At 33.5% G+C, this 22,588-nt stretch overlaps 2 protein-coding genes across 2 annotated transcripts; both read right to left on the reverse strand.

Annotated features, from left to right (window-relative positions):
• Positions 1-766: 766 nt before the first annotated feature.
• Positions 767-2,469, reverse strand: LOC113771731 (malonyl-coenzyme A:anthocyanin 3-O-glucoside-6''-O-malonyltransferase-like). The gene is made up of 2 exons (XM_027316298.1): positions 1,389-2,469; positions 767-1,125 (listed from the first exon to the last, which is right to left on the reverse strand). The coding sequence occupies exons 1-2, from the start codon at positions 2,467-2,469 to the stop codon at positions 767-769; spliced, it is 1,440 nt and encodes a 479-aa protein (XP_027172099.1).
• Positions 2,470-16,110: 13,641 nt separating this feature from the next.
• LOC113771732 (malonyl-coenzyme A:anthocyanin 3-O-glucoside-6''-O-malonyltransferase-like) lies at positions 16,111-17,573 on the reverse strand. The gene has a single exon (XM_027316299.1). The coding sequence runs from the start codon at positions 17,571-17,573 to the stop codon at positions 16,134-16,136; it is 1,440 nt and encodes a 479-aa protein (XP_027172100.1). The 3' UTR covers positions 16,111-16,133.
• Between the last annotated feature and the right edge of the window lie 5,015 nt (positions 17,574-22,588).

Genomic DNA, 22,588 nt, shown 5'->3' on the forward strand with positions numbered 1-22,588 from the left:
CTGAGATTTGATGTGCTTAAGCACGGCCTCCCCATTTTATGACATGTTTATGAAGCCACACATTTGATGTGCAAGATTTTCAGTTTTTCACTTGCACAATTGAGACCGCATAGATTTGCTTGTAAGCATGAGACTGGAAGAACCCGTTTAGGATTTGTTGTACATAAGTTTTGAATGGATTTGTTCTTTAATCTTTCATTTCTCGAATGAGGATCAAACCTGCATGATACTACGCCATATTACTCTGTCCGAAACCGTGTTCAGTATTGAGAAGTCAATTGACTGAAATTTAAAAGCATTGAGTAAATTTTAGTTCTTACTTGTTGCTATGTTAAACCTATATGGACTTCTCAGATATTTTAGATATTTCAATCTTTTGAAAATTCCACGTTTATTCTATTTCATTTCCAAGTTCCAACAATTCTCTCTAGTTTTATTCATGTCTTTCACAAAAAAAATTATTTCAAAAGGAACGAAATTGGTTTCTTACAATTTTTTCTTGTCAGTGTTTGAGTCCTGTAAGAAACAAATACCTTGTTAGATCTAAATAAATACCTTGGATAAGGAGAGACTTATTCCAATCTCCCCCACCAAAGTCACTTGATTATCAAATGCTCCTCGATCCTCATGTGTATGTATCTATCTCAATGGTTGGTGATTTTCCCTTATTATAATCGTCATTACACATATATATATAGTACTAAAAATAAGTTTTTATGTAGAAGCCAAAATACAAGTGTTCCAGTAGAATTTTACAGCCCATTTGTTAAAAATAGCAGTTAAAAGCATCCATTCTTGGCTTGGAAAGGGATAAACCAACCTCAATATCTCCATCTGTTTCTCTACTCCCACTAAGAGAAATGGCCCCTGAAGTATCAATCGAAACGAACTCGAACTTTTTAGGCTTTCCCCATCCAAAATCCAGATTGTAATAGTTATACCTTGGTGAGCCAGCCACGGAAACCAGCCTGTCCAAATTTATACCCGCAGTATCCGGCAACCACTTGTCAGCATCGTCGAAGAGTGAATCATTGTTCTTCAATCTCTGATGAATGCACTTGGAATTCTCGGTGACATGTTTTTCTATGCCAATCCAATGCCACCTATAGTATTGCACAAAGTGTCCTGTTATTATTTACACTTATGTTAAACCAAACCAAGTTGAATTATTAGAAAATTAACCAAACCAAGTTGAATTATTAGAAAATTAACCAAACCAAGTTGAATTATTAGAAAATTAAAGTGTAAATAATAACAGGACACTTGGCACAATATTATAGGTGGCATTGAATTGGCATAGAAAACATGTCACCGAGGATCCCAAGTGCTGATGAATGGCATCCCCGATTAACTCAACTGCAATTGGAAATCCTTCTTCTCCAATTAACTTTCCATTTTTTCATTTTTCCTAATAAGTGTTTGGCAATTGCCAAAATAATTGGAAGGTAAAGGTGGATCCATACGTCCTCTACAATCAGCCAGGCAATAAAAGTATTCCACCTCACCTTTATCCACTTGTTCTCCACTTGGACCACGACATTTTACCAAGCAAGTCCAAACATGGGCACAAATTACCGTAAATGATGATAAATGAACTAATTGTGGCCGTTTTTGCCGGGCTAAGTTCTTGAGTTTTTCAATATTGTTTCTGCTAATAACAAAAGATCTGCGAACTTTTTCTGTTTTGGTCGTAGGTTTTGTTGTAGTATCAGTAGAACTCTCATTTTGAAAAAACTTTAAGAAGACGACCCCTTGGTCCCGAAAAATTGAGTTAAGTCCCTTTGTGTCTTTGATCATAGTCCTATCGTAACATGGTGGAGAATCACTTGCTAGAGTTGCTGCAACATCATCTCTGTCGATATTATCTTCAAGACATTTGGAGCATAAAGCAGCCCACGTCTTCATAAATCTGAAAATGCTGCCGGCATCTCCGACAGTGTGGTGATTTGAGATTCCAATAGACATTCCACAGTCTGGAAATAATGTAACCTGAAGAGCAAGAACTGGGGTAGTCCTGGCTGTGGATCCGGAATCATCCTGATTAGATAGTTTCAATTCAGGAATCAGCGGATGAAAATCACAACAATTCCGTGCATGGTTTGCTGTAAGATAATTGAAATCAGTCGTGGTACACTCGGCAATGATTAGTGCTAGTGAACTTCCATTTTTGTAAAGAATTTCGGGCGTGCCAGAATTTGAATTGGAAGGAACTATCAAATTCCCGGCTAGGGGAAAAAAAGGTTGGAGTGTCAAGGAGAGTGAATGTTCAAGGTTAGGAATAATGTGCTCGATGAAATGTGCTCTAGAGAGCTGAGGTACTTCATAAAGGACGAGGCGTTCAACAGGGGGAAAGTGCAACCAGAGCATATCAAGGAATGTTAAAGGGAGAGACATTGCAGTGGCCACCGCAGACGACGGTGGCGGCACTAAAGAATGCTTAAGCACGGTGACTGAATTTTCTGTAGCCATTTTGGTCTAGTTGGCGAATGGATATATGAGCTCGTATTTGTGATCAAGAGTAGAGGAGCACAGGCACGGGTGAATATAATATATATATATATGTATGTATGTATGAGGGCAAAATGCCTCAGTGACCCTCAAATTATTATGAAATTTAACTTTTAGCCCTCAAATTATTAATTGATAAGTTTTACCTCTCTAACTAATTTAAACATATAATTCTACCTTTCAGTCAACTTGAGTGGTTATGTTTAACAGATATAAAGGATTCATGAGATGTTAGTGGAGCTCAAACTATTACAAATTTTAACTTTTGACCTTATAATTATTAACTGATAAGTTCTAGTTCTCCAACTAATTAAAATGTATAATTCTACTCTTTCTATAAATTTGAGTAGTTATGTCGAACAGAAATATCTATTAATAAAGAATTTGGAATGTGCCCAACTAAGTGTTTGATATAGTGATATAAAGTTTGGAGAAATCTTACTAGAGAATTGATTATTTGAGACATAGAAAGTTCAAACTTGGAAGTAAACCAAGACTTTTGGAATGTTCCTAGAAAATGAATCGTGCCATATTTATGTCATTAAGAGAAGCAAATGAACCCAATGGATTTGGAAGAACAGCAAAAAATGAGTGAAATTCCAAATCAACTCAATTAATTCAAGTTGCCTCTCTTTGCTAGAATTTCTCTATTTAGGGTTTTGGTTTTAGGTTTTCAATTGATTTTGGTCAAATTCAACAATTGGAGATTTGGTAAATTAATTTATGAGTCAAATGGAGTAAAATAATTTTACCCCAACACATGTCCTGCAAAGATGAAAACACCCCTCGATTATTGCCTTGCCATGCACGTGGTGATTTTTTTTGTTCAACATAAGGATTCAAATTGGCAGAAGAGTTAGAATTATATGTTTTAATTAGTTGGAGGTGTAAAATTGATCAGTTAATAGTTGGAAGGTTAAAAGTTAAATTTTATAATAGTTTGAGAGCTACTGCTGCGCATGTGCTGCTATTTTTGTTAAACATAACAGCTCAAGTTGATAGAAGAGTTAAAATTATATGTTTTAATCAATTGGAGGGTTAAAACTTATCAATTAATAGTTAAAGGGTCAAAAATTAAATTTTATAATAGTTTGAGGGCCATTAGAACATTTATCCTATATATTATTAAGCGTCAATAATCTATATCTGCACCTATTCCTACTCTTAGGAAGGGGATAGACCCAGTTAGATTATTAGGAAGCGGAGGAAACTAAACCACCTTTGAACTAAATGGATACCATTCAACATTCGTTAAATTTAGAGAAGCCACGTGGAGTGACAATTGATGAAAATAAAATTCGAAACCTTAACCTTTCATCCACAAAATCCTTAAGTGCCTTTGTGGATGTCAACCGCCCTAAGGGGCCGTTGGATGGATGAAAAAAATAATTGGGAATGTTTCAGTCAAGTTTTGCCTAATTTTGTGCGGTTTGTAAATGTTTTTTTGCGTGATTTTATGTATAATTTATACTTATAAGTTTTAATGTACGTGTGAATTTCGTTCACGACATCTACTTAATACATGATAATAAATAATTATTTTGATGTATATTAAATCTTGTTAAAATTACACTAACAGACGTAACTAGACCAAATTCCAAGATGTCACTGTGCATCCGCCATTTTTTCCTACCACCTGATTACGACTTTGCGCGGCTCCTGCAGAGCAACTTTAATCTGCAGGGCTACCGTGCTTCTAATGTACCATCTGTTGAAAAAGGTTATAAATTTAGAAACCCCTCAAAAGGTTGCTAACAGTCTCACTCCCCTCCTCTAAGCTTTTCAAAATAATTAAAGATTTTTTTGACGGAATATTGGGTCCCAATTCTTATATCATTGTAGGCAAAATGACTTAAATATCCATACACCTTAGCAGAGATTTCGCAATTATTTAGACAAATTCACTTAAGTTAGTTATAAATACTATTAATGTAATAAATGATAATTTTTAAGTGCAAATAATATCCAAAATGTCATGAGAAAATGGGCGCCAAATTCAGGCACAATTTTCTGATTGATGCATATCATAGAAAGTTGCAAAGGCTACTTTGGTTGCTAGTTTGGTTGCTTTTCTTGTACTTTACCAATCAATTAATCTATCAGATATTAGTAGTTCTTATTGTTGCACTAAATGATGAAGCAACTGCTGTGTGGATGATTTACAAGAATTTCACTCGAAATATCAAGACTAGCTAATTTTGATTACGTATAAAATCAACATTAATAAGCATGTTTTTCATATTTAGATTGGCTTATGAAATAGATCAAATTGTAGTAGAAACATTTAGTTCTGGATGGACCAATCCCCGATCCCTACACGTAACTTATTTGCTCCATGGACTGCCTCGATACCCTTGGTGTTGTTTGCTACAAATAAGCATGTTTCGAAAGCATTTGATTCGCCCTCAGCCATTTTGCATTTCCCCTCGGTGTTATCTGTGTATATGATGGAAAGATTCCTTTGTTTTCATGGGAGCATTTGTGATTTTTCAAATTATCCAAATGTTAAAATAAATACTATAAAACTTTTGACATCAAACATAGGTGGAGAAAAAATTAAGGAAAAATTACAAAAAGGAAAAAGAAGAAAAAAGTATTTGAAAATAGAAAATTGAAAGAAAGTGCTTTTTTTTCTGTATATACTGTCAGCGTTGTATGATTGATAATTATGCAAAATTTAAATTTAAAATTTAACTTTTGTATATATGTTATGGATCCAACGGGTAAGTGTATATACTGATAATATATATAAGATTTACTTCTATTTAAAAGGAATTAACAAAGATAAAGGAATTTATTCATATTAGGCAATCTTAGAATTCTAGTCAAATATTTTCTAGACTAATAAGAAGTTCAAGAAAAAAATTAAAAGAAAAGAAAAGAAAAACAAACACACATAAAATAGGTTAATTTTCTTACAAGCATTTGTAGTTTATCAAATGATCCAAAATTTAAAATAAATACTATAAAAGTTTTGACATCAAAAACAAGTTGAGGAAAAAAAATTAAGGAAAACTTGAAAAATTAAAAAGAATGTGTGTGTATGGTGTATACATGCATGCACGTCAACTTTTGCATTATACTTACTCTTACTCTCATCTTGATTTATTTAAAAGAGGATCTAGCTAGATAAGGGGTTTGATGCTGTCTGGGACTGGCCTCGTCACAAACGTCACGTAAGTTCAAATGACTTTTCTCCAGTGCACTTGACTGTGGCCATTATCAAGTTTTGATCTTACTAAGCCACTACTTTTTGACTACACAATCCATCAATTATCGTTCATATTATTGTGGCCCTAGGTCTCTAAAAGGATCTCAATTATCTGTCAGCAGCAGGGACGTAATTGCAATTGGAGCAAAAGTTTTAGGGGTGTTAGTGTAATTAGCTTATGGAGCCAAAAACTATTAAAAGTTAGTTATAACTGAATTTGTTAACATCAGTTCATTGCACGGGAATTCTGTGGCAAATGGATTCGGATCCATCATTGGAGTTGTATAAATCCAAGACAATGTAATGGATTGGACAACAAGAAATACAATCACAATTTTCTCCCAAATTCTTATTTTCTCTCTCTCTCTCTCTTTCTCACCTCTTTCCTCCTTTCTGTTCTTTTCTTCTTCATTCAAATCTCCCCTGAATCTGCTGGTCACATTTCTTTCTCAATTCTACTTTGGAAGGGCCTGACAAATTGGTATCAGAGCTGACGATCCTTCGGCAGCTCAAAGATCAATCAATTGCAGAGAGCACACGCTTCAAAACCTTAGAAGATCATCTCCGAAAGCAGGAACTCAAGTTGCAGGAAGTCATGGAGGATATGAAGAACATATAGCTGCAAGTAAAGGAAGAAATGGCAGGCAGGGACAAGAGATTGGATACGATCACGCTAGGCATGGATCAGAAGTTTGAGGCACTCAGTTCAATGATGAAGACACTGCTGAGCAGGGAGAAGAGTGCAGAAGAAGAAGGCAAAGCTGGCAGAGATCGTACACCATTACTACCCACACCTCCCATCCACCAGAGGCTGAACTTGGGAGCAGATGAGGAAGCTAGAAGTTGCGAGTTCTTGGGTAAGATTCCTGGCTATAATCCTCCAAAAATTGAGTTACATATGTTTAGTGGGGAAAATCCTAGGGAATGGATCAGAAAATGTAACAAGTACTTCCTACTGAATAAGGCAATCGAGGAACATAAATTGCTGGTAGTAGAGATGTCTTTAGAAGGTAGAGCTGATAATTGTTTCCAGGGAATCAAATTAGAAAAACCAAGGCTAACATGGGGGGAATTTGGGGAGCTGCTCTGTCAGAGATTCAAAGGATCATGTTGTAGAGATATTGTAGAGGAATTCAATAAGGTACTTCCTACTGAATAAGTACTTCTTGCTGAATAAGGTAACCGAGGAACATAAATTGCTGGTAGTAGAGATGTTTTTAGAAGGTAGAGCTGATAATTGGTTCCAGGGAATCAAATTTGAAAAACCAAGGCTAACATGGGGGGAATTTGGGGAGCTACTCTGTCAGAGATTCAAAGGATCATGCTGTAGAGATATTGTAGAGGAATTCAATAAACTGCAGCAAATGAGTACAGTAGAGGTCTACCAAGAAAAGTTTGAGGAGTTAAAGACATTGATGCTAATTCAGAATCCAAGCCTTAGTGAAGAATACTTCACTTCCAGTTTCACCAGTGGTCTCAAGGAGGAGATTAAACCTATGGTGAGAATGCTCAAGCCAAATACTTTTTCTGGAGTTATGGAGGTGGCTCATTTGCAGGAACAGGCTCTCAGGTTACAAGGAAGGACAGTCAAGGATGGCAACAAGGTGATGGCTGAACCAAAGTTTGGGATGTACAGGCATCCAATCTCTGCCAATAGAGGGATCAGTATTTACAAGCTACCACAGAACAACTGGCTTGTTTGGAAGTGAAGTTTTTGGCCAAGTTTTTTAGCTACTAGTTTTTTAACAACTTTTGCTACAGGAACCCCAAAAAACTTATCAAAATTTTTTACCTACACACTTTAAAATAATACACAAAAAACTTTTTTCCAAAATCTTAGCCAACGGCGGGAAAAAAAACTTTTTTCCTTTGCTCCTTTAACTCTGCTCTCTCTCACAAGTCATAAGCACCTCAATCCTGCAATTCTATGCAAACCCCCAGGCGGGAAAAAAAATCAAATTTTGCATTAAATTTCCAAAATTCCAGATGATGCTTAATATGAAAGCCTCCCCGGAGGCCCGGATGACGTCGTTTTCATCATCATCGCCGTCCCTCTCAATCGTTACAGCGGAGAAGGCTTTCTCGTTCATCTCCAAAGGATGGAGCGAGGTCCGCTACTCTGCAGGTGCTGACCTCCAAATGATTAAGAACCGGGCGAACAGGGGAACAGGGGAATAGGGAAGGGGGTGGCGGGGCAGAGAGGGTGGCGTGCGAGGGGAGGGGGAAGGGGCAGGGCAGAGGGGCTAGCGGGGCAACGGGGGAAGGGCTGGTGGGGGGAGGGGGTGGCGTGCAGAGGGGAGGGGAAGGGGCAGGGCTGGCGGGGGGAGGGGGTGGCGTGCAGAGAGGCTGGCGGGAGAAGGAGGCGGGGGGGGAAATGCAGAGGAGAGGAGAAGGGGAAAAGGAGGAGAGGGGTGGCGGGAGGGGGAAGGAAGAAGAAGAAGAAGAAAGAGAGGAAAGAAAAGAAAAAGGAAAAAAAGAAAAAGGAAAAAAAGAAAAGAAAGAGAAAGAAAAAAAAAGAAAAGGAAAAAAAATTCACCTTACAAAAACTTTTATAAAATTTTTTATCTTAACAAAACTTCTACAAAAAAGTTTTTCACCTTACAAAAATCTTTACAAAATTTTTTTAAAAACTTCTACAGTGCGCTACAGTAAAGTTTTAGACAAACTCCCTAAAAACTCAGATTCCAAACAGGCCCAACATACCTAGGGTAGTTCCCAAAAATCCAGACAAGAGTCCAGAATTTAAGAGACTATCTCCTCAGGAACTGCAGTTCAGAAGGAGTAATGAACTGATGTTAACAAATTTAGTTATAACTAACTTTTAACAGTTTTTGGCTCTATAAGCTAATTACACTAACACCCCCTAAAACTTTTGCTCCAATTGCAATTACGTCCCTGCTCCTGACATTATCGTCCATATCATTGTGGCACTAAGGGTCTGTTTGATAATAAAAAATAGTGCTGAAACTGAATCTTTTCAGACATTCAGATGGTTTGATTGTTTGATAAATGAAAATTCATCTGCTGAACTTGTTAACTAGTGCTGAACTTGTGTGTATTTTTTTCAGTACAAGAATCCTAATTGAATGCTTAATTTTGATAAGAATCAATAGAATTACTTCAACTACTTTATTTTATCTATCAAATCTACCTTTGTTTATTAATTATGTTCAAAATTCTTATCTAATTAAACAATATAGTATTCTCTATCTAACGATTTTTTGTTTCTCTTTTTCCCTTTTTAATGACTTTCACGTATTCTCCATACTCCTCATATAATATATATAATCCTTTATATTAATTTGATTTAAAAATAAATATTGTCATTTTTATACCTAACAATTTTAAACTAATTAAATCATAAGTTCCATTTCTTTTTTGAATGAAAAGATATAAGGGCAAAATTGTCAAATGAAACTTATTAAGCATTCAGTTATAAATATTTATCAAACAGTATAAATAGGTTTAGTATTAAAATTCAGATATTCATATATTTTTTTTCAGTGCTTAAATTTCAGCAAATTAATTATTTTAGTATTCAGATTTCAAAATTCAGACTTCAGTATTCAGATTCAATTTTATCAAACGAAACCTAAGTCTCTAAATGGATCACGTGAAAGCTACACCTTTGATGTGCAAGATTTTTGCTTGCACAATTGAGACCACATAGTTTTGCTTGCTTGTAAGCATGAGACCATACCAGGCAATTGAGGTGGGCAAAAAATTAACTAGTTTTATGGGTGCAGAAAATTACAATAAGTAGGTCAGACAATAATGATTTTTTTTTAAATTTAAAATGTACTTTGAAATTAGAAACTCACCAAAAGCAGATGTCGATTACTCAATTGTGACTAGAATGTAGCATTTTCAGATGTCTTTGGAATCTGGCAGCAAACTGTGGTGGACAAAGAAAGCACAAGAGACTATCTATCAACCATCCTCTATACGCGTAATTCCATCCACAAACCAGAAAAAAAAAAAAAAAGGAAGCTGGAATTCAGTTTCTCAGCATCTAATCCTGAAAAATAGCAGCTTGAATTCCCCGTCTCGGCAGGCATTGGAAAAGAATTACACTCATCGTTGTTGTTTGGTAATTGTTTCAGCTCTCTTTTGGCGAGCAGAGAGACATAGAAAAGAGCATTTATTATCTCAGATTGACTGAGTCTATGCCCAAAAAGTCTGCCATTTTGATAATGCACTCTTGGTGGGATGGAAAAGGAACTTACAAAATGATAGTCCTTTGGTTCTTCCAGCAACGGATCCAAAGAAGTAACCAAAAGACAAAAGACTATGAATTGGAAATTAGGATTTGGTTTTTATGGAGAATTAAGTCAAAGCACTATGTGGGGAGAGTAAATAAGGGAACGACAGCAATGCATGCAGATGCAGAGTTCGAGGTTGTTTTGGTAGGAGAGAGAACAAGAGGCCAAACCGCTATGTTAAAGAGGGAAAGAGCCGGTGCAAAACCGGCAGCTTATGATCACGTTACAGAAAGGGCAAGTTCAAAGGTCTTCACCAAATACATTAAAAAAGTAAGAAAACAATTTATGAACAAAAAACTCACAAGAAATTAAGAATGAATAAAATTAATTTTTGGTTCCTTGAAAGTACCTAAAATAAAATTTTAAACATAAACTCAAGTAATTTTGCCTTGTAGTGGTTGAAGTGTTAAAGGTACCCAGCAAACTTGAAAGTTCCAATCTTTGCACTATTGTCATGAAATTCAGATCCTGAATAAGGTATCTCACTAAATATATTTTGAGGCTTTTTAGTTTTAATGATATTTTAACTAATAAAATGCAAAATGATGGAGTATTATAGGACAACAATATGATTTTTGACAATTTGAAAAATACAAAGCAATGCATAAAACTTTTAAGATTAACCATAAACTTTTGAAAAAAAATATTCTTTTTCTTTTGATACCTTAAGAACATATCAAATTTATATTGAAATGTAAGAGTCAAGGATTTTGCCTTTTATTAGTTAAAACATAATAAAAAAAGTTAAGCCATTCTTCGTGCCAGTTTGGTATCATTATATTTTGACTAGAAAAAGGAAAAGTACTTAAATTTGTGTTCAAATTTATATTTGAGGTGTTATTAGAAATACAATAATTTTTCCATCTATAGTAAACTATATTGAGTAAATTTTATGTGCTTCATAAGATTTTTCATTCTTTTTTTATCCAGACTAATGGAACGAACACCATTACCCAATTCTATCGGTATATCTAAATTTTCCATTAACGATTGATGACATTACATTGGCCAACTTTATTAACCGACTAAATTAGTTTGTCATGATAACTAAGCGTCATATTACATAAAACATTAAAGCTAAAAGATTAAAATTTTGTATTCAATCTTCTCCAATCAATTTGTGTTATAGTTTATCTCTCTTCTAACAATTTTTATCTTTCTTAAAAAATTTGCATTATCTTTTAATTCATATGGAGCATATGAATTATTCTTTTTTATCTATCTAAAGTAACTTTAATTATGACATTGCCAAATTTATTAACATTGATAGAAATTGAATATTTATTGACAAGAAAATAGATTTTTGTATTTTTTGTATTTTATTGAAATCAAATATCCATTTTGAGGTTTATAATCATTGTAAAATTTTGAAAATCACCTCAAAGAATATCTATCAATTTTTTGGATATCTTTTAGAAAATTTTTCACCGATGTTAATTAGTACATCGTAATGAATATACTTATAGTTATTTTTTAAAAATTTGTATGGTTGTTGACTTAGAATGCATTAATATTGTAGATATTAGCATTTTTTTAATTATTTAGCAAAGCTTGGGCTTTCCTTTATCCCATTTTGACCGCATTTTTCACCTTTTCAATTCCCACTATTTCCAATAAGCATTTCATTTTTCTAAATAAAATTTTATTTTTCTTGATTCAATCTATTCACACATTAGTTGTGCTAATACAGTTAGCACAAATTGGTTAAATTGGTAAGATAAATTATTTTATAATAAAAGATAGCATGCCCAGTTCTAACTGTTAATGTAAGAATCGTGTTGGAGAATAATTTATAAATACCATATAAGCGACTTATAGCCACGGGTGGAGGTACATATTAGCCAAAAAATATTACATTTTTAGGTATAGTTCTTTTTTGAATTTTTTATTTTATTGAATTATTTTGTAATTGTGCTTCCACTGGTTAAATGATAATTTTTTTACCTTTAGTATTGGAATTTTTATTATAAAAAAAACTAATTTACATATGTTCTTATAAATAATAATTTTTTTTGTAGTTGTGCTTAAGTAAAAAAAAATGTGACTTAATGCATTGCTTTAATGATAACTACAAGTCCAATATTTTACGAAACTTAAGGCTTGTTTGTAATTGCAGTGAGCTGGTGGCTTATCAAAAAGCACCTCAATTAGAACCCATTTGGAGTTGCGGTAGCTTATCAAAAAGTACTTTACATAATAGAGTTTCTAATAAAAGTACTTATTAAGTGCTTAAGTACTTTTAAATATATTATTTGGATATATAGTTCAACAAGTACTTATTGTATTGGATAATATTTAATTTTAAAATTTTAAAATATATTTATCTCTTTATTTAGTTTATAATATAAAATAAAATAATTATATTTTATTTTTTATTTTTTAAAATACAAAAGCAATTCTAAAAGCACCAAATTTGAATGTTTACTAAAAGTGCTTTTAATACCAAAAACTTCACTCCTTATTTTATGAAATGATGGTCATTAAATGTTTCAAAAGTATTTTTCGCACCCAAAAGTGCTTTTTGACCAAAAGCACCGTAACCCCAAAACGAGCCCTTAGTAGAATTTTTAGTTAGAATACTTATTAAATGTCTAATCATACTGTCTGGGTGCAAACTTGCATAAGAATTTTTTATTTGATAATATGCAATTTTAAATTTTTAGAACATATTTATCTCCTCATTTAGTTTAAACTTTAAAATAAAGTTGTTAAATTATTTTTTTAAATACAAAAATTATTCTAAAATCACCCATTGTGAGCTTATTTTTAGAACTACTAATGGTCAAAAATTATACTCCTAAATTCAAGTAATGACACTCACCAAACACATTAAAAGTACTTTTTTTTCTTGTAAAACACCTTTTTAATATATGTAATGTAATCCCAATTGGACCGTTAGTCCGCTAAATAATTTTTTTTTATATACATAATTTCATATTTTAAGAAATTGTACATATTAATGGATTTTTTAAAGGATTAATTTTTTTTTCTACAATGACAGTGAATACACTATCAGTATTAGATAAGTAACAACTATATAAAATTTGAATTTAAAATTCAACTATTGCACATATACTATAGATCCAATGATATTAGTATATACACTATCAATATATATAAGATTTTCTCAAAAGACTATCAATTGATATGGACTCTCAAAAGACTATCAATTGATGTGGGACTGCAAAAATTAGCCTGAAACTTATTGACTACGGGCTATGGAGACCGTTATTGTACTCTGCACTCTGGACAGCATTATTGTAAGAGACAGCAGCAGGGAAAGCAACAATAATTTCTTCGTGTTTCATTGTTCATTGACCACTGTGAAGTCTTGGCCTGTCCACTTAGGGATTAGGATAAGAATCCAAGACCACCAATGGTTGATTAAAAAAAAGATTCGGGAAACATTTATTTCTCTTGTTAAGTTAGGGAAAGGTTAATCTAAAGATTATTCTTGTCTGAAAAGGTATGAAGGGGACAATTTAGAGCTCATAGCAAAATGTTGAATGTGTTAATACACACTTAATTGATCAACAACCAATATTGAAAAAAGAATTCAAAAAAGAAAACAACGCTGCTTGTTTGTTTTAGTTTTCTGAATTGTAGCACTCAAGCAACAGTTGAAGATTGGTGTTTTTCTGTTTTTACTTTCTACAAATGCTTGTTTTTGGTGCTTGTAAGGCGCATGAACGTGTCTTAGATATTAAATAGCCATCAACTACAATTGTCAATGGATTGCCGTTTTGCTGTAACAGTGTAAGAAGCTATCTACTTAGCTTTTGTGCGATTTATTTGGTGACCTGTTTTCTAATAAAAGGATGGTACTGCAGGGTTTGCTTAAACCTTTAATGTGGGATTTGAATTTGATAATACCCAATTAACCCAAAAAATCCCCACATAATTACAGACCAATTTGAAATTTTCAACCTATTAACGGATATAATTTGTTTATCCATTGAACTTATACTGAAGATTGATATCAATACAGTGTGATAAACATGCCATTCCCTATAGAAACTTACCAGAACGGTAGAAAAGTACACAGTTCATCTTTCTTTCAAGTTCTTGCACTTGCTAGTTAATTTTCTTAAACTGAAGAGTTGTCATATGCCAAAACAAAAAGAAGTGAAAGGGTATTATTGCAACCAACTACTTTAGAAGTAATTGGTCATCGGGAGAGTTTTAGAGGTCTATTTATGTGTAAGACAAGGGATCAAATGCGTTGGCCTGCATTCTAAAATATCCAAACTTTCTTCCAAAATTCGCATCCATCTCGTTTGAGTGTAGTTCAGCCTCCTTTGAGTTCCCCTTTGACTCCTTTGAATCCCTCTCTCCCCTTGCAGAGAGTCCCTGGGAATGGTAATTATTATTAGACCCCCAAGGATCATATGACCACTTGTTTGCTGTGTAATTGTTGAAACCAAAATAAGAGTCGGTCATGCATTCAAATAATTCTAAATTAATGATTGCAAAACATTTTACTCTCCCAAAAAAATTAATACTTATTAAGTTATTCTATTTAGCGGTACAAAGCAATTTCTGGCGGTACGTTTTATTTTATAAAAGAAAATTTATAGCTAAAAACTATGCCAATTTTACTTTTTCCAATGCCATTGGTTAGCTTCTGTTACCATTTTGGACAAAAAAAAAAATACCATAGGTTAGCGAAAAGACAATGAAAATAGGGATAGATTCTTTTAGTTTTACAAGTCAGACTTTTTGAAGTTACCATACATGTTACAACGAGAAGACATGTGTCTCCTCATCTGAGAAAGTCTTCTTTTTTCTTATTTTTCTATTTTCTTCCCCAGTTTTCAGGCCAACGGGGATACGCTACTAGGGCCAAAGGTTTCACCCCCATGAACTCCCGATGAAGCGAAATGTAATAATTTTTTCATACCACGTTAAAATTAGGATAATTTCTGCTAGGGTAACCCGTTTAGGACGATACCAGGTCATAATTTTGTCAAGCGTTCATCCACTACTTTTGGTAGCTATCCATTTCTCTTTTTTAGTCTTTGATGAAAAGTGAAAACCAAACGCCAAATAAGTAAACTAAACATTCGTAAACCAAACACAGGGATTATGTTAAAAGGAACGGAATTGTTTTCTTACAAGTTTTACTTGTCAGTGTTTGAGTCCTGTTAAGAAACAAATACCTTTTTTTTTTTTTTTTTTTTTTTTTGTCGAAACGATAGGAATATATTGATTGGAAAAGGATAATACACAGGCGAGACTAGCTCGATGCTATACAAAGTGCATTTTGCACTATAGATTGGGGTTAACCCATTCTTCATCAAAATAATTGCTCAAAGCTTGAGCACTGAACAAACAAACTAGATCATTCCTTCTATATTTTCCTATGCAAAAAGAGCATTTGTGAAACATCTTACTTAGCTCGCGGATGTCCTCTATTAGGGTCGCTAACCACAAGCCAACTGTTTTTGTTCCCTGTATTTGCTGCAACAGGTCCATATTAGGAACTCCAATACATACCAGCCTCCATCCTTGTTCTGCTGCTTTGATCAGGGCCCATTTAACACCTTCAGCTTCATGTTGAACTTGGTTTGAGCTTTCTCTATCTCTCATTTTCCATCCCATTACATCCTGTCCTCTACAGTTAGATCTAAATAAACCAGAAAAGGAGAGACTTATTCCAATCTCCCCCACCATAGCCACTTGATTATCAAACGCTCCTCGATCCTCATGTGTATGTATCTATCTCAATGGTTGGTGATTTTCCCTTATTATAATCGTCATTACACATGTAATTGGTAGTACTAACAAATAAAGTTGTAGAAGCCAAAACGAGATACAAGTGTCCCAAAATTGACTTTTATAGTAGAATTTTACAAAGAATCAAGCCCATTGAAACGAACTCGAACGAGGTACAAGTGTCCCAAAATTAATTTTTACCGTAAAAGTTTATAAAGAATTAAGCTTGTCGTTAAAAATAACAGTAAAAGCATTCATTCTTGGCTTGCATAAGATCTTCAATAATTCAAGAAATCAGTGAATAACATAATCTCATTGAATTATCATAATTGGTAGTACTAACAAATAAAGTTCTTACAGAGAACAACTTTTACCGTAGCAACCAAAAACCAGAAACGACATACAAGTGTCCCAAAATTAACCTTTACCGTAGAATTTTACAGAGAATTAAGCCGGTCGTTAAAAATAACCGCAAAAGCATCCATTCTTGGCTTGGAAAGGGATAAACCAACCTCAATATCTCCATCTGTTTCTCTACTCCCACTAAGAGAAATGGCCCCTGAAGTATCAATCGAAATGAACTCGAACTTTTTAGGCTTTCCCCATCCAAAATCCAGATTGTAATAGTTATACCTTGGTGAGCCAGCCACGGAAACAAGCCTGTCCCTATTTATACCTGCAATACCCGGCAACCACGTGTCGGCATCATCGAAGAGTGAATCATTGTTCTTCAATCTCTGATGAATGCCCTCCCCGATTAACTCAACTGCAATTGGAAATCCTTCTTCTCCAGTTAACTTTCCATTTTTTTCATTTGTCCTAACAAGTGTTTGGCAATTGCCAAAATAGTTGGAAGGTAAAGGTGGATCCATACGTCGTCTACAATCAGCCGTGCAACAAAAGTATTCCACCTCTTCATCATCTACATGTTCTCCACTTGGACCACGACATTTTACCAAGCAAGTCCAAACATGGGCACAAATTACCGTAAATGATGATAAATGAACTAATTGTGGCCGTTTTTGCAGGGCTAAGCTCTTGAGTTTTTCAATATTGTTTCTGCTAATAACAAAAGATCTGCGAACTTTTTTGGTCATAGGTTTTGCTGTAGTGTCAGTAGAACTCTCATTTTGATCAAAAAGCTTTATGAAAAGGACCCCTTGGTCCCAAAAAATTGAGCCAAGTCCCTTTGTGTCTTTGATCGTAGTCCTATCGTAACATGGTGGAGAATAACTTGCTAGAGTTGCCGCAACATCATCTCTGTCGATATTGTCTTCAAGAAATTTGGAGCATAAAGCTGCCCACGTCTTCATAAATCCGAAAATGCTGCCGGCATCTCCGACAGTGTGGAGATTTGAGATTCCAATAGACACTCCACAGTCTGGAAATAATGTAACCTGAAGAGCAAGAACTGGGGTAGTCCTGACTGTGGATCCGGAATCATCCTCATTAGATGGTTTCAATTCAGGAATCAAAGGATGAAAATCACAACAATTCCGTGCATGGTTTGCTGTAAGATAATTGAAATCAATCGTGGTACACTCAGCAATGATTAGTGCTAGTGAACTTCCATTTTTGTAACGAATTTCGGGCGTGCCAGAATTTGAATTGGAAGGCACTATCAAATTCCCGGCTAGGGGAAGAAAATGTTGGAGTGTCAAGGAGAGTGAATGTTCAAGCTTAGGAATGATGTGCTCGATGAAATGGGCTCTAGAGAGCTGAGGTACCTCATAAAGTACGAGGCGTTGGATGGGGGAAATGTGCGACCAGCGCATATCAAGGAATGTTAAAGGAAGAGACATTTCAGTGGCCGCCACAGACGACGGTGGTGACACTAAAGAATGCTTAAGCACGGTGACTGCATCGGGTGTAGCCATTTTACCTTGGTTGGTGCTATTTGTGTGTTTGATGGAAAGGTGTTCTTCTATTAAGAAAACAAGGAGAGATGTTTTCTTTTTTGTTCTTTTGTTTTTTGGTCTGGTTGGCGAATGGATATACGAGCTCGTATTTGTAGTGAAGAACGGAGGAGCACAGGCACGGGTGAAAAAATAATTGAGAATGCTTCAGTTGAGTTTTGCCTAATTTTGTGCGGTTTGTAAATTTTTTTTTGTTTAATTTTATGTGTATAATTCTATACTTTTTAGTAAGTTTTAATGTACGTGTGAATTTCGCTCACGAGTCACGACATCTAATTTTAGCACAGACGTAACTAGACCAAATTCCTAGATGTCACTGTGCCTCCGCCATTTTTTCTTGCTTCCTTACTACGGCTCTTTGCGGATGTTAAAATTACGCTATGAGATGTAAGTTAAGGTTATCAAAATCGTGATTCAGACGATCCTACGATCCTGATCAGTAAAATTGATCCGGATTGTGTATAGAGTCAAAAATTGTCTTAATTTACATAGGATCGTTAGAATCGTTAGTGGGAACGTAAGATTGTATATAGGATTGTACGATTCTACGATCCCATTGTGATGCTATGAATTTTTGAGAATTTTGTAAATGTGGGGCTAAATTTTAAAACTAAATGGAAACATTTTGAGCATTTTTGTAATTTATCAAAGAATTAGATCCTTTAATTATAATTTTGCAACAATTTTGGTCTCAAAAACAAAATGTACAATAAAAAAGGATTCGGGAACAAATGAATGAAATAAGTAGAGTCAAAGTTACAAAGGATGAAGAGAGAGAAAGCTTCTTTGGTTCTTCCCAATCTCCATTCCATACTTTTTCCCTATCAAGATTCAAATAAAATTTCACAAAATTTTGCCAATCTCCCATCTCTAATTCTCTATTGTCTTTGTACCCTTGTCCAAGTTCAAAGAATTTTCTGCAAAAGAAGTCACCCAACGAAAACAACAGTGAGTACTCGTAACCCTTAATTTGATTGTTTCTTTTAATTATGCCTATCAGCTATATATATGTACTAAATGCTTTTACTATCAAGCGTTAAGATAGGTTGTTTCTTATTTCTAATTAGACAAGATGCTCGGACCTTTTCTTTTATTTTAGGGTTCTGTTGCTTTATTTCTTGTCAAACTATAGGTAAAAAATGTTATATGTTTATAAATAATTTACTTATTTGATATTTTTTAAGTTGTACGAAACTGTATATGAACTTTAAATTAATTAATTTAGTTAATTTGGGAGTTTTTGGTGGGATCTTACAATTCTACGATCCGATCTTACGATTCGATCCCGTGAAACTAAAATCAATCCTACGTGGGATTCCGATTTTGCAAACCTTACTAGACCAATTCCAAGATGTCACTGTACATCCGTCATTTTTTCCCACAACCGGATTACGACTCTTCGTGGTTCCTACAGAGCAACGTCTGCAGGGCTACCCTGCTGCTTCTATTGTACCATCTGTTGAAATAGGGGATAATTTCCTCAGAAAAATTACTAAATTTTTCGTGAACATATTTCTCTATCATCTTTTTACCTCACATATATCAAATTGCTACAATAATTTTTCTACAAAAAATCCAGAAAAATGCAATCCAAACCAGGCCTTATTGAAAATACTTCCATAATAAAGCTTTTAATAAAAGTATTTATTAACTGGTAAATGCTTTTAAATATATTATTTAGAAACATAATTCAATAAATATTTATTATATTAGATAATGTGTAATTTAAAAATTTTTGTAAGTGTTTATCTCTTTATTTAGTTCATAATATAGGATAAAATGATTCAATTTGATGTTTTATTTTTTAATTCATAAAAGTTACTTTAAAAATACCAAATTTGAACTTTTGCTAAAAGTGCTTGTAACATCAAAAACTTTACTCCTAATTTTATAGAGTGATATTCACCAAATATTTTGAAAGTATTTTTAGCACATAAAGTACTTTTTTACCAAAAGCATCGCAATCCCAAACGAGGCCTTAGCTATTTTCCCTAGGTGTTATTTGTGCATATGATGAAAGGATTCCTTTGTTTTGATGGGAGCATTTGTAGTTTTTCAAATTATCCAAAATTCAAAAACACATGTCAAGAAAAAAAATTAAGGAAAATTGAAAATTTGAAAAAATGTGTGCGTGTCAACTTCTACGATACTCTTACTCCTATTCTTACTTTTAACTTATCTAGGTGAAGGTGCAAGTGTACTAAGGAAGATTAGAGGGAGTAATCTACCTTGATTTTATTACAGTGCATTTAGGTTTGTACCCTGTGTTTCACTAGATGACCAATTCATCTATGGTAAAAATTGAAAGAAAGGACTTTTCCTGAGTTTGACTGGTCAACTGCTGTCGGGGACAGGCATTGTCATAAATGTCATGTAAGTTGAAAAGACTCTTCTCTAGCTCATCAAGTTTTTGATCTTACAAAGCCACTACTTTTGACTACAAGATGCATTTCTAAACATTTCTCTTTTAGTCTTTGATGAAAATCAGAAGCCAAATAAATAAAAATTTCTCTTTTGTTTGGATAGTGAATTAATCTCAAATAATTTATTTGCATCATAAACACAATTTTTAATTTACATTTTTATATTTTCAATCATTTTTTTATCTCACATACATCACATCACAAAAAGTGTTATAGTAATTATTCCAAATAATATTTCAAATAATACTCTATCCAATCAGTACATTTTTTAATTATTTTTTAATTTACATATATTATATTCAAAAAGTATTACTGTATTTTTTTTCAAACAATATCTCAAATAATTTACTGTTCAAACACACTCACTAAACCAAACACCAATAGTTAAGGGACATTAACCACTTTTTCTTTTTATTCTGGCATCAAAGTAGTTTCCATTTTCTAATAGATCAGAAGGACATTAGAAAGAGATATCAAGAATTTCCCTAGACCACATTTTCATAATTTGGGTAACTGGCCTGTGTTTAGACTTAATGAGGATCCTAACCTTGTTTGGATTGTATTTTTTGGATTTTTTTGTAGAAAAATTACTGTAGCGATTTGATGTATGTGAGAAAAAAAATAATAGAAAAATGTGATCATGGAAAACGACGTAATTTTTCGACAGAAAATGGCTGTCCAAACGGGGATAGCTTCTCAGCAAAACATGCCATATTAGTTGGTCAAAGAATTTGTTGTACACAAATTTGAATAGATTCGTTCTTCAATCCTTCATTTCTCGAATGAGGATGAACCTGCGTCATGCTACGCCATATTACTTTGTCTGAAATCGTGTTCAGTAGTGAGAAGTCAATTGACAGAAATTCAAAAGCTTTGAGTAAATTTTTTCTTACCTTTTGCAATATTAAAACCGATATGAACTTCTCGGATATTTCCAATCTTTAGAAAATTCCACGTTTATTCTATTTCATTTCCAAGTTACAACAGTTCTATATAGTTTTATTCATGTCTTTCACAAAAAGAATTATTTTCAAAAGAGCGGAATTGATTTCTTACAATTTTTACTTGTCAGGGGAAACAAATACCTCGTTAGATCCGCTAATTACTCAGAATATCGATGAAAAAAAAATTTTCAGACATGTATAGATCTGACAAAGATAGGTATTAAATTATGGCTGCTGGGCTGACAAAAGAGATTTTTTTTTTTTTTAAAGTCTGACACTGTCAGCCGGGCAGCACAAAACAAAAATTTTTTAAAAAAGATTCTGCCGACTTAGCCGGCAGAATCTGCACAAACTTTAAAAAGCTCAGTCCGGCGGCTAGTCCAATTTAAAAAAAAAAAAAAAGTTTCCATGCTGGGCGGCGGAAGAAGAAGCATGAAGAACTCAATTGTGTTTCCACTTCTTTTTGTGTCTCTTGTCTTGAGTCTCTTTATGGCCCCTTCTATAGGCCAGCAACCCAATCTTTGCCCGACAACTTTCAGTTTCCCAGTTAAAGCTATGTGGAATTGAAGGGAATCCGAGATGCTTTGATGAAGCACTGAAACGGTTTCCAGCAAGTGCAAAGCCTTAAAAATGTTCATGCAGTGATGCCAGACCAGCAAGTAGCCAATGCCTGTGTTATATTGTTTGTACCAGTCCCGCAAACAAAACGATTGTTAAGTAATTGCAGTTGCTTTTTAAAAACTTATATTTGATAAATTAAAATAGTTAATTAAATATTCTATTATAATATAAACAACTATATGTCATTGAGTTGATTGAATAATATTTTCTTTTTCTTTTTTGGCATTTCAAGTAATTGTCAATTAAGTTTCAATTGAAATAAAGATTTTATAATTATTTAAAATATTCAATAAAATTATCAATTTAAGATGAACATAAATATAAATACATTAAATTGTATTATTGAAATATTTAATTTAATATGAAGGAAAGACAAGAAGAAATGGCAAGAAATTTTTAAAAATTCATGTGAGTCCTTTATATTGGTAATCACATTTATTTGTTATTATAATCATAATGGCTGATCATAACCGATTGAAACTCGTATTCACAAGTCGTATAACGATTTGTGTTATACTATTTACAACTAAAATTACTATATACTCAAATTAAAATTTTCTTTTTTCCACTAAATTTTCTTTTTTATGTGATTTATGTGTTATCATTTGTTGGTAATTAATTTAACGAAAAGATGCTCTTTAGGCTAATATGTTTTGACAATGTGGATTACTTTTAAGGATCTTAATGAGATTTAGAACACATTTTTTATGCATTTAATCTAATTCACATTTTATTCCATTTGAAATATAATTATTTAAAACATAAGGGACCAAAAAATATGAAGTCAAACTTTTGACTAATTCTAACTTGATTTTGACCGTTAGATATTATAGTTTTCTATTAGTTGTCCTAAATTTGGCTAAAATAAAAAATTTGGGATCATATTTATTTTGGTCAAAATATAAGAGATTAGTTTAACTCATAGACCAAACATTGGGGGGACCAAAATTGCACAAGTTCCTTTATTTTAATCATGTTTGATATCCCA

The sequence above is a fragment of the Coffea eugenioides genome, chromosome 5 (genome assembly GCF_003713205.1).
Source record: "Coffea eugenioides isolate CCC68of chromosome 5, Ceug_1.0, whole genome shotgun sequence".
Taxonomy (NCBI): domain Eukaryota; kingdom Viridiplantae; phylum Streptophyta; class Magnoliopsida; order Gentianales; family Rubiaceae; genus Coffea; species Coffea eugenioides.